The sequence below is a fragment of the Spea bombifrons genome, chromosome 3, assembly GCF_027358695.1.
Source record: "Spea bombifrons isolate aSpeBom1 chromosome 3, aSpeBom1.2.pri, whole genome shotgun sequence".
In the NCBI taxonomy this organism is placed as follows: Eukaryota; Metazoa; Chordata; class Amphibia; order Anura; family Pelobatidae; genus Spea; species Spea bombifrons.
In genome coordinates, this window is record NC_071089.1 from 63,739,391 (window position 1) to 63,751,918 (window position 12,528).

Consider the following 12,528-nt stretch of genomic DNA (forward strand, 5'->3'; position numbering starts at 1 on the left):
CAATCCTCATGTTGAAAACCTTAACGTTCTCCTTCACCACCTTAATGCTGTGTGTGTGACTAATGCCTCACACACTTGCTTCTTGTGTTAACCTGTCCCCATTAATATATAAAAAACTTTTCTACCACATCACACTATTCTTATTTTACTTTCTTTTTTTTTTCTCGACGCGTCTTCAAAGTTTAGGTCGCGTTACGATTTATTATTTCATCTCTCAGAAGTAGATTACAAGCCAAAGGACCCCCAACTTTCTTCAGCTTTATTATAATAAGGAAATAATATTTTAGGTAATCATTTTAAAGAGCAGGTGTTACAGAAACACATTTGGTTTTCTACGGAAACCTACAGTATTTGTAGGGCACTGGGAGAGGGCAGTACATGTCTGTTTGCTGAAATGGTTGCTAAATAACATTCCTTACATTCCAACAGTCGACAGACACTTCTTTACCTGGACTTTAGTTGGCTTGTTCCATTCTTTCTTTTTTTTTTCAAGTTCATGCTTGTTTTAGAATGAAATGCCCTTTTTTCTTAAAAATATTTGACGTTATTGTTCGCTCTACTCTCATATGGCAAATATTGCGTTTGGGTATAATAAAGAGAGATTGGTCCCTTTCCTTAAAATCTTTGTTGGTCCAATAAAATCATGTTAAAATATAATCCAATATTTATGTTTGCTCAGGTATGTTCTAAACGAAATAATGAGATTTTTTTGTTTCTTATTAGGGGAAAACTTTCTAGAATAAAGGCTGTAGCCCATGACAAATGCTTGAGCTGTGTGTGTGCCCAGTCCCTTTGATTATATGGAGTATAAAGCCGCAATACATGTTACTATGTCACTTTTTGTATTGTAACATCTTCGTCTGGGAAGACACATTACTTTCATGCATTTGATAGATTAGTGTCCTCTTTAAATTCATACTGAATGAGATGTCTAGAGAGAGTGATCAGAACATTATCTGGCAAACAACCTTCCACTTTGACTCCAAGATCCAGGTTTATATGAAACGGCTGAAAGTGTTTTGCTAGGTAAAGCGCATATGGTGCTAGTAAAATGAGCTGTCTATTGTGTTTTCCTTAACTGGTCTTTTATATTAAATCTTTTATCTTTCTGGGCCCTGCAACTAAGGAAGTAAACATTGGGATCGTTTAGATCATACTGCTTTACTGCTCCCTACAAAGATGTAAACATAATGACATTACTTCTGCTTTATGACACAAGGCAAGGTAACATGGGCATTATTTTATCCATCAATATAGCAGTTTTTTGGTGATGTAGTCTTTAGTAGATGTAAATGCACTTAAAAAGTTATATTAACCCTTTCCGTACCAAGAATGCGTGTGATCAGCCAGCAAGGGGTGACAATCGGAGAGACTGCAGCAGAGTCTAGACAGATCTCTCTGCTCCTTCAAAGAACTTAAGGTGGCACCTACCGAAAGGGAATGCCCGATCAATTGATATGACATTCCATATGTTTCAGTATATCAGTACTCACATCTATCACCGATATCAGCGATGCTGGCTTCAGCTGAGAGGAGGGCGTCTAGGGTAATCTTGCCACAACTTTTGTGGACATACTGTACCTGTACATCTACACGGTAATGAAGGAGTTAAAGGACAATGGAAGGTGATATTGAGAAAGTGGTTTCTGTAAGCACAGGCTTTGTGACGTGATTAAAGACTAACAGAATCCTCCACTTTTAATCAGCTTATGTTGTGTCACTTCAGTGTTATATTGTTATAAGCTTAATCCTGGGCTTCAATTATATATCACATGCACATGACCAAGTAACCTCTGAGATCATAATGTATATACCTTGCAATTTTCTTTGTTATTTCTGTAAGCATGATAAAGATAAAAATATAGTCTTGTAACAAACAATCAGGTAATGTGCCACCCGAGATGTTTATTTAAAAGGAAACTATCCTTTACATAACATTCTGAATAGTGGTTGTTTTTTATCCATTTTTATGAAATAGAATTGTGCTTACACTGAGAGGCCCTGGGGCAGTGGCGGAACTACCAGGGTCGCAGGGGTCGCGACTGCGTTCTGCCAGTTTCTGCTGAAAACGACCGCTCGGCAACTCTTGGGCCCCCCTGACTGACAGAAATCCAGGATGCCTCCGCTCCCCGCCGCTGCTGCTGCTGCCGCCGTCGCCGCTGCCGCCGCCTGCCTCAGCTCTGCCCAGAGTGCAGTGTTGGGAGCGTGAGGTGTTTGTCTCGGGTGACGTCATATGCTGGCGCTCAGCAGTGAAGCGGCGGCACCCAAGACAAAAGCCTCACGCTCCCAAAACAGCACTCTGGGCAGCGCCGAGGCAGGCGGCGGCAGCTGCGGCGACGGCAAGTGACCTACAAAGGGGGGGTAGGGAGAGAGTGGGTAGATCGTGAGAATGGGGGGTAGGGAGGGAGTGGGTAGATCGTGAGAAGGGGGGGTAGGGAGGGAGTGGGTAGATCGTGAGAAGGGAGAGTAGGGAGGGAGTGGGTAGATCGTGAGAAGGGGGGGTAGGGAGGGAGTGGGTAGATCGTGAGAAGGGGGGTAGGGAGGGAGAGGGTAGATCGTGAGAAAGGGATAGATGGGTTGGGGGGCCCCTTAACAGATTCTCGCACCGGGGCCCTGAGGTTTCTAGTTACGCCCCTGCCCTGGGGATTAGACTAATTATATATACATAACATTATGACCAGTGGATGTCAGCGGGTGGGATATATTAGGCAGCAAGGGAACATTTTGTCTGCAAAGTTGATACGTTAAAAGCAGGAGAAATGGGCAAGCGTAAACATCTGAGAGACTGTGACAAGGGCAGCTGCAGACCAGTCAGAGTGTCTGCCGAAAGTGCCTACAATGGGCACGTGAGCATAAGAACTGGATCACGAAGCAATGGAAGAAGGTGGCCTGGTCTAATTAATCACATTTTCTTTTACGTCATGTGGATGGGTGGGTGCGTGTGCGTCGCTTACTTGTAGAACACATGGCACCAGGATGCATTATGGGAAGAAGGTAAGCCAGCAGAGGCAGTGTGATGCTTTGGGCAATGCTCTGCTGGGAAACCTTGAGTCCTGCCATTCATGTGGCTTTGACACGTACCACCTACATAAGAATTTTTGCAGACCACCCTTTCAGGGATCAGTATTCCCTGATGGCTTTGGCCTCTTCTAGCAGGATAATGCCCCCCTGCTACAAAGCAAAAACGGTTCAGGAATGATGTGAGGAACACAACAATGAGTTTAACCCCTTAATGACAAAGCCCGTACATGTACGGGCTCAAAATGCATTGTTTTCAATGGGTTTAGGGACCGCCCGTTGTCCTTAAGGGGTTAAGGTGTTACTTGGCCTCCAAATTCCCCAATGTACGCTGTACAAAGAAGTCTGATCCTGGAGGCTCTACCTTGGAATTTACAGGACATAAAGGACCTGCTGCTAACGTCTTGGTGCCAGATACCACAGCACACCTTCACAGGTATAGTGCAGTCCAGGCCTCAACGGGTCAGGGCTGTTTTGGCAGCAAAAAGGGGTTCAACACAATATAAAATATCTTTACCATGTATAGGATTACATAAAAAAAATCAGAATTATTAGTAAGGTATTACTTAAGCAAATATGACTAGCCTAGCGTGAAATCAATGACACCATTACTCCTCATTATGGCAATTACATAACAGCTACTGTTTCTCATGCTGATTAGCATGAGGTTTGCAGGAAATTACACATTCACTTTCATAATTGTTTATGCTATCATCCTATGGACACCACTGTGTGTTTTCAGTAACCCTTAAATTAAGTGTGACAGATAGCTAGAAGTGACTAATATGGGATCATGACACCTTTTAACTCGTTGAGTGCCAGACAGGAGATAAACAGGCCAGAAAATGAACGACATTCCTACCACACAATTTAGAATTGACACAGCATCTAAACAGATACAGCATCTACACATGGCAGAACCCGTATAAATCCATATCCTCATACTTTACAGAGTAGAGGTGGATACAGTGTGGTGTTCTGTGCAAGGAGGTGAGAGGTCAGTGAATCTGAAAGTATCAACTTCTGTCACCATGTGGTACAAGTACTTCTGTAAATCTTGCCTCAGACAGGGAATATCTACCAACAGTCCCAAATTTGATAAGACAGGACATTGGGTGTTCCGTGGGCAGAATGCTTTGTGATGTGGAGCATGACATGATGATAGCGAAGTGGAACACAGGCATTCCACCATGGGACCCCATGTCGCTGGTATCCTTGTAGAGAACCCTTGCCTACACAAGGTGATCTTTTTTAGTCATTTTGCGGGTGTTTTATGATGCTGGAATAATTAGCATGATGGGTTATATAATTTGGGGAAAAAATAGTTATCATATGCAGAGTGGGAAAAGGGTCGGTGGGAGATACACATTGGACACAAAGTGTAAGAAAGGAGGGAAGGAATCAAGGTGAAAAATGGAGAAGCATGGGTTAACGTAGTACAGAAAAGGGTGGGGTAGAATTAAGGGGAAGCCAAGAAGTGCTGGCAATGGGTACATGATGACAAGTGTCCACTGCTTTCTTTTTTTGTGTGCTTTACTTGGAATCTCACTTTGCACCCCAATAAGTGACGCTGAAATGCACAACTAAGCTACACCTTGTGTTACCATTAGTCAATTACTACCTCCCCTGCCTCCATTCATTATCTCGGGTGTTTATGTTTACACTAACCAGCTATTGCATACATTTAATCCTCTTATGTTAGCCATGTACATCATGGTGCTAGAACTATATCCATTCACCACATAGCACAGCAAAACATGTTTTACCCAGGTGAATTTGTAGGGGAACTATGCACGCGTTTCATGGCTGATGGCATCCCCTGTACATGAAAAGTGATTTGGGTGCAAACTTGGAAAGGTGGTGTTATCATCATAGCAACCAATGGGATAACCCTGCTGACGGGACCATTCTGTTAGTTGCTATGGTGACGAGCACTTTTACAAATTTCCACCAGAATCGTGTTTTATATGTACCCCTGGAAAACATTAGGCATTTGAAAGAAATAGAACTGTTCAAATAAAGTGACTCTCTGCGTGTCACATGTTTTTGTGGTTACTTTATTAAAAAAACAAACCACAAACACAAAATACCTCAAGATAAGGAGGCAAATAATCTATTAAATGCACCTGATGTTTATTCCAGTTTGCTCATTGGAAACATGAAATTAATGCTTATTCCCAAATAGTTACAAATGCACGCACTTATACAAAAAGGAACAAAAACATTTTTTTTTATTTGCCAAGTGAGGGATTTATATTGTCTACAGCTCTTAACTAAGCTTCTGCTTTTATTTTTTAATGTAAAAAATTGACACACCCTGCTTTTGTCAGCTAATTCAAAGTTCTCACACAGCACAATCCTAATTGTTAGGGCGGGTAATTTATGCACACAATATGAATGGGTGGGAGATACACATTGGACACAAAATGTAAGAAAGGAGGGAAGGAAACAAGGTAAAAATGAGAGAAGTATGGGTTAGGCTAGGTTTCCACTTGGGTTTTTGTCCTGCGTTATTTTCTTGATGAAAAACGCCAAGAAAACTGCCACTGCATTCTCCTGCGTTTTGGCGTTTTTTCTGGAGTTTTTTCTGGAGTTTTTTCTGGCGTTTTAGCCTTTCTGTGGAAATTGCTTTTTTTGACCTTAGGCAGTTTTTCCAGCCTTTACAAGTTAGAAGTTTCACCCAGCTAAAAGGGATTAGGATAAATGGCAAGTATCTGCCCTCTCCTGATGTCATTTCCTTGGTAGAGTTCTACTTAAACGCCCCGGCGGACCCTTTTGTCTCTTTTCTGTGGTTTGTAAGGCATGCTTTATTCCGAATGTCTGCTCCTCTAGGAAGATTGGCCCCAAATGATGGTGCAAATTGTTTGCTGTTGCTTTTGGCACGCAGGATCCAGTTGGGTATGTTTGTTTGTAATGGCATGTTTGTTCCAAATGGTGTAAAATTCAATATAAACTTTGTTTTGTGTGAAACTGTTTGTTTCCAGCCTATTTCTCGTAGGACACACAGATACTGGGTCCATCCTCTGCATTGTAACTGTGGGAAAAAACGCCATAAAAAACGCCAAGGCAAAAAACCCACATGGCTTTTTCATGGCGTTTTTTCTCTCCCATAGACTTCTATTGGAGAAAAACGCCAAGATTTCCTTGCAAAAAACGTCAGAGTGTCAACATGCTGCGATTCTGAAAAACTGCCACAGAGCCCAAAAAAGCAGAAAAACGCCAAAGAGGACTGAAAAAACGCCAAACAGAAAAACGCCAAGTGGATATGGCATTGTGCGATTTCCTGTTGAAGAACAGCTAACGTCTGGCTACCTAAAAACCTCTGGTTACCTAATACTACTTATTGACCATTATTACTTTAGCACCAATCTGAATGTGTATGCCTTTTATTCTTTTTAGGTTGCGTGCTCTATTTTTGTATTTTTTGTGCTATACATACATCTTTGCAGGTTCTGACGAAACCTTAGGGCTGAGCAGCCCTCTTGTCACACAGGTGCCTCATTAATGGTGTTAAATTGCTCAAGAGTCTCTTTCTGCTGACTGAATGTTAGTTAGTGGGTGATTGATTGAATGAATGAAGTTAGTAACTTAGTAGTGAGTAAGTTAGTGTTTAGGGGCATAAATGGCACAGGCAGGCTGATTAGGAGGCAGAAGTGGCACAAGTGTAACTTTAACCATTGAGAAGGTGGATTCAAATAGTGCTTTTAGAAGATAAAAACGGTTTGGGATGATCTCCTTGCGCCCCCTTGTGGTCACAATAATTCACAGTAATTAGTAATTTGCCAATAAGATAATTGTCTTGGATAAAGTCTAATATGAAGAAACCTGGGCTTTATCTAAATTAGACATATACCGTATTTGCTCGATTATAAGACGACCCTGATTATAAGACGACCCCCCCAAATTAAAATATTAATTTAGGAAAAAAGCAAAAAGTCTGAATATAAAACTACCCTATAGGAAAAGTTTTACTAGTAAATATGAATTCCTGTAAACTATTTTTTCATATTTAATAAAAGCTATGATTGAGAAAAAAATATATTGTTTTATTTCCTTTTATTTGCCAACCTGCCCCGTTATGCACAACTGCCCCCAGGCTTGCCACTCTGCCCCCAGAAATGCCTTATACCCCCCTATTTGCCACTGTGCCCCATGATATGCCTTTTAACCCCCTATATGCCCCTCTGCCCCATGATATGCCTTATACCCCTATATGCCACTCTGGCATATAGGGGGTTAAAAGGCATATCATGGGGCTGAGTGGCATATAGGGGGTTAAAATGCATTTCTGGAGGTATATATATATATATATATATATATATATATATATATATATATATATAAAACTGCTAACAGCAATCACACTCCTATCAAGCCAAGGCAGCCAGTACATTGCTGGAACCTGGGATGATAGTAGTGGGATTACAGCCTCCCTATGCCATGCTACCACCACCACCCCCTTACACATCCATGCTATCACACACACACTCATTCACAAACATTTAAATACTCATTCATTCCATTAATCACAAAAACCCTCCCCCACCCCCTTACCTGAACTGCAGATCTCTCACTCGAAGACTTCTGCAGGGGCCCGGCTGTGCGATTAACTTCTCTGGCCCCGCCCCCAGAGGAAGGAGGGGGGAGGTAGCGTTATGTGAGGACTGTGCCAGCTTCCTGTTCTCCTGCTGCTAGAAGCAGAGACGCTGCTAGCGACCAAAGCCCGGTAAGCAGCACGGCCCCAGCAGAAAGAGGTCTGATTAGAAGACGACCTCGATTATAAGACGAGTGGTATTTTTCAGAGCATTTGCTCTGGAAAAAACCTCGTCTTATAATCGAGCAAATACGGTATTTACCAACACAAAACGTAAAGTGTCTCTTCTCATTAGCTTTTCGTTCATCTGATATTTTTAATGTTATTTTTAGTCTTTAAAGGATGGTTTAATAACAAAATGAATTGCAATGAACTTTACATAAAATAAAAGGTGATAAAATGGGTCTATGATCATCATGGATCAGACTACAAACACAGAATTTAAAATATATTTTTTTAAATTTTAATTAAATACATTTAGTATTTTTTATTATTTGAATTTCTTATTCATTGTCCTTACTATGATGTCATGCACATAAATAATCTGTAAATTTAATCTGTAATAATCTCTTATTAGAGTTTTTATACTCATCCACAGCCACATTACACCCGTGCATCAGGTAAATTCATTGTGGTCACACAGGTATATCTTATTCTCCTGCACAACTGTATTTGGGCAGCATAGAGGGACTAAATATTTTATGGCTATATATTTTGATCTATCTATTAGCTAATAGGACTTGAGAAAGGACCGGAGGTGGTCCGAAACATTGCCCGTGCTGATTCAAACAAATTGGGGTTAAACGCACTTTACTACAAAGACCTGGGAGTGCCCATTTTTCTTTGGTTACATATATCTGGCTATTTTTGGAGCATCCGGGCAAATAAAAGCCTGTGTATACTAACAGTGTTTTTGAGTGTGCAGCCGCTCCCTTTGGTTTGTATGTATATATATATATATATATATATATCTATATATCCATGATCCTTTTCGTGTAATGGTTTAATACAAAAAAACCCCCCAAATAAATAGAAAAAAAGAGTTTGCAAGTTCGACAGAATTAATGTCCGCGAGTGCTGCTGCGGTGCGTGTTAACCCCGTATTAACCCCTTAACTGGAAAAAATGAAGAAAAAACGAACACGAAGAATGTCCACGAATATTCTCCCGAAGAGAAGACAGGAGCGGGCGAAAATACGCGGAATACAAAGATTTTTGTTTTGACAAAGACGAGCACGAAGAGCCCCCTGGTGCCCAAGTCTAGTAAACACTGCTTGAACACACACATGTGACCAATATGCAGCTGTTAAAAAATGTTAGTAATTTGGGAAAATTAGAGGTGTTTTAAAAAATGTGCTACAAGAAATAAATTGGTGTTACCAATTTTAAGTTACCCTGTAAGAGCATGGAGATTGTGATATTTTTAATGTTTACCATGCTGTAAGCATTATGAATAAGGAAGGTATTTTGTGCATTTAGTAAATAGTAGATATATATAAATAGCATGAGCAATGCATCTGTAATATATAGAAACAAGATTTCAAAGTTTTTGGCCACTTCAAGTAAATATTGGCTTAAAGGGACAGTTGATGGTCCCTTAAACCCCTCTAAAGAAGAATGTATATTAAAGTACTAGCTGCTATCATATGCATAATGATAGCTGGAGTGACCCTTTAAAATGAACAACAGAACATATTAATTTACATGTAATAGTAGAATAGCTATTGGGCCCTTACCTTGTCCATACTTTCTTGTAAAATATTTTGTGGCTCCTTCTGCTTGATAGATATTTCTTGAGATTCTACTTTTGAAATTACAGTGATTGAATATGGTTTCAGCTCGTTATCACCATCTGGAATTTCAAAGGATCTAGAGACCAAAAGAAACAAGAAAAAAATGTTTATATTGATGCCCTCTTCAGTGTATAAATCCATAAATTAGCATGTTCTTTATTCATGTATAACAGGTCGTCCATATAACGTCTTCAATGTTTCATTGTGTCCTGTCGGTAGAAACAAATCTTATTGGTATATTGTAGCTGTAAATGTTTTTGTTTTTTTGCAGGTGTAAAAATGTAACGTGCGGCCCCACATATCCAGCCGGCAGCCATACTTACATCATTTGGGGGCCGCTGGCCTTAAAGTGCCAGGGCCATTTTGTCATTCCTACTCCGGCCCTGGTGCTGCTGAATATACTGGGGCTCTAAATGTAATGCAATATAATATGGCTGCTTTGCAAAAACTGTTTTTTAAAAAAAAAAACACATTTGAAAAACAAAATAATAATTCTGACCATTAGGTGGCAGGAGATACATAAATACTGTTTTTTTTTATTACAGTGTAATACATGTATTTTCATTTCAGTTTACAGTTCCCACACAATATCAGTTAGCTTCTGGCAGTTATGAAATCCTCCTGCAATGCTTTAGGATTTGGCACTTATCACATATGTACTCTGTAATAAAGTGTACTTCATATAGAGGGAAATTCCTTTCCTGAGGTGTATATGCATGGCGACATGGAGGGGCAACAATTATATTTTCCACAAATACAGTAAATACAGTAAGTCACATATATGATTCACAGTACAGTACAGTGCAAAATATTTCTGTAATCTATATGTACACACAGTTGAAGCCTATACATTAAATACACGTCCTTCAGATATGAAAGTACCCATGATGTATATATTACAGGTAAGTGTGTCCAATATACAGCACCCTATTGTTGCCACATCACCTTCCTCTATCCATTTAATGTTAAAGTGTAAGTTAAGCTGTGTAGCCCATACGTTACCTCTCTCGCATGTGTCACTCCAAGCTGTGAGTAACAGTTTAACTGAAATTCCCAAAGCTCATGCCATTCATTTGCTGTACATGCGTGTGCAGGTAGCAATATCAGCCTATAGCCATTTAATTGCACATGCTCAGTAGTGATTTCCAGAACTGGATATTAACATGGCTTCCTGTAAAAAGGAAGGCATGATTGACAACCAACTGTATGCCAATGAAGTGTAATGGTGTTATGATGCAGAGATCCAATGGGCAAAGCCTCTCTATACATGACCTTAAAATGGTCTGAAACATTAATGGAGATTCTTCTCTGCAGAGCACATGGCAAATCAGTTAGGACATATGGTCACCTTCCACTCCCTCCCCCAGTGCAATGTCCTTTCCCTTTTCTATCACCTTGGTCTCTAAGGGTCACTGGAGAAGATAGGTTACCAGGGGAGTGTCCAGCAGAATGAGGACTTATTGTGTTTATAAAGTCCTGCCAACTCTCTCTCTCTCTCTCTCTCTGAGTCTGCGTGGAGATGATCACAAGGGAGTGGTAATTGTATCACGTGTTTACAGGCTTATCCTGCTGTTTCTTTGTTATTTCCATTCAATCAATGAATAGTTAGTTTGGTAACAGCATATACTAACTTATAGTAATTTGTATATGTATTGTTAATTTGTTTAGCCTCTCTTAATAAATATTGTTAATTGCAGAAAACAAGGAGTGTGGACTCTGACTTTACACTCGATAGTGGTTATTGATAGCATAACAGTGTAAATATATATATATTCATACAGTAAATGTTATTCAATAATTATAGTAAGATTCATAAAATACAGACACGTTTTTATATTTATAACATTTGGCGAGCCAGGTAATTATTTTTTACCACTTTTTGCTCACTTGCAAGGGGGGACAATCCAGTTTTCTCCAGATACAAGTGAGCTAAAAGGGACAAAATAACCAAACCGATTTTGTTTTATTTGAGGGAGTGCGTTTTCTGCAATACGTCTCGGGCCAAGACGTGAGAGATCCTAAGAGGCAACCAGAGTGAGACGCAATTAGTAAGCCGGACATCATTTCTGGAGGATCGCGTTTTATCCAGACCGAGGATTCAAAGTGGGGTGCACACCATTTGATTGCCTGCAGTCTGAAGACACAAGTCGTGTGAGTAAATTATAATTTATTTTTTGATATATAAGAATGGAAATTGTAGCACAGTATGCAGAAGCTAGCACTTTTGACCCATTAATGATGGAAAATGAAAATGAATTTAAACAAATGCATAGCTTGTGGTTGCAATGCGAGAAAGAGAATTGCAGAGTAGACAATAAGAAGTGGTGCCTGAATAAAGATAGACTGAAAATCCAGAACTGTATGAAGTTGCTGAAGTTATTGAGGAATCAGTTGAACCGTATACTTGTGGGGCACACTCCTGTGGCCTCCATAATAAACAACACAAGTAAATATAGTGATTGTCCAACCTGTGGATTAAATGGAGATTATGTAAACACATTAGAGGACAATTACGAAGCGAGAGGAGAGTTGATATCATCCCTTAGGACATGTTTAGCCACGCAAACCCCAGTTGCTGTATGCAGCCAGGGGGAAACATGTGCAGAAGAAGAAGAGGCACAAAGTATTGTAGAGAATGAGAACCCAGGAACAAACATAGGAAACCGTATACTGGATGAGCTAGATAATGGTGGTATCCCTGTATTAACCCCTCTTGTAACAAAGCCAGCAATACCACATTTTATGGACCCTTTATCTGTTTCACCTAGTGTTAAAAGCAGGACATCTGCCACTCTGCAAACTGCTAAAATTCTACAGCAGCAGGATAGAGATAAGGTGATGAAACAGCTGATGAAGTTAAAGCCCCTCTTTCCCCCATATGACTGCAAAACAGATGTCCTTTCAAACATGTCCAATTTCGAATCAGCAGTTAAACAATATATGCTCTCTCCTAAAGAGGCATGTATGATGCTTAAAATGTGGGTCCCAAGCAGCATTGCATGTAGATTTAATCCACCCATAAATGGCCCTATTAATCGAGACCGAGATTGGTTTAAAGATGATAAATGGGGTACAGAGGGAGACAGACTTAGAGCTGTCTCCAAATTTGTAACAGGAGACAGAG

At 40.1% G+C, this 12,528-nt stretch overlaps 1 protein-coding gene across 1 annotated transcript in view; it reads right to left on the reverse strand.

Annotated features, from left to right (window-relative positions):
- The window catches only part of CRYBG1 (crystallin beta-gamma domain containing 1), a 108,648-nt gene that overhangs the window by 51,211 nt on the left and 44,909 nt on the right, over positions 1 to 12,528 (reverse strand). Inside the window, exon 2 of the mRNA XM_053460301.1 lies at positions 9,348 to 9,480. Coding sequence (XP_053316276.1) covers positions 9,348 to 9,480 — 133 coding nt within the window. The remainder of the gene's footprint in view (positions 1 to 9,347; positions 9,481 to 12,528) is intronic.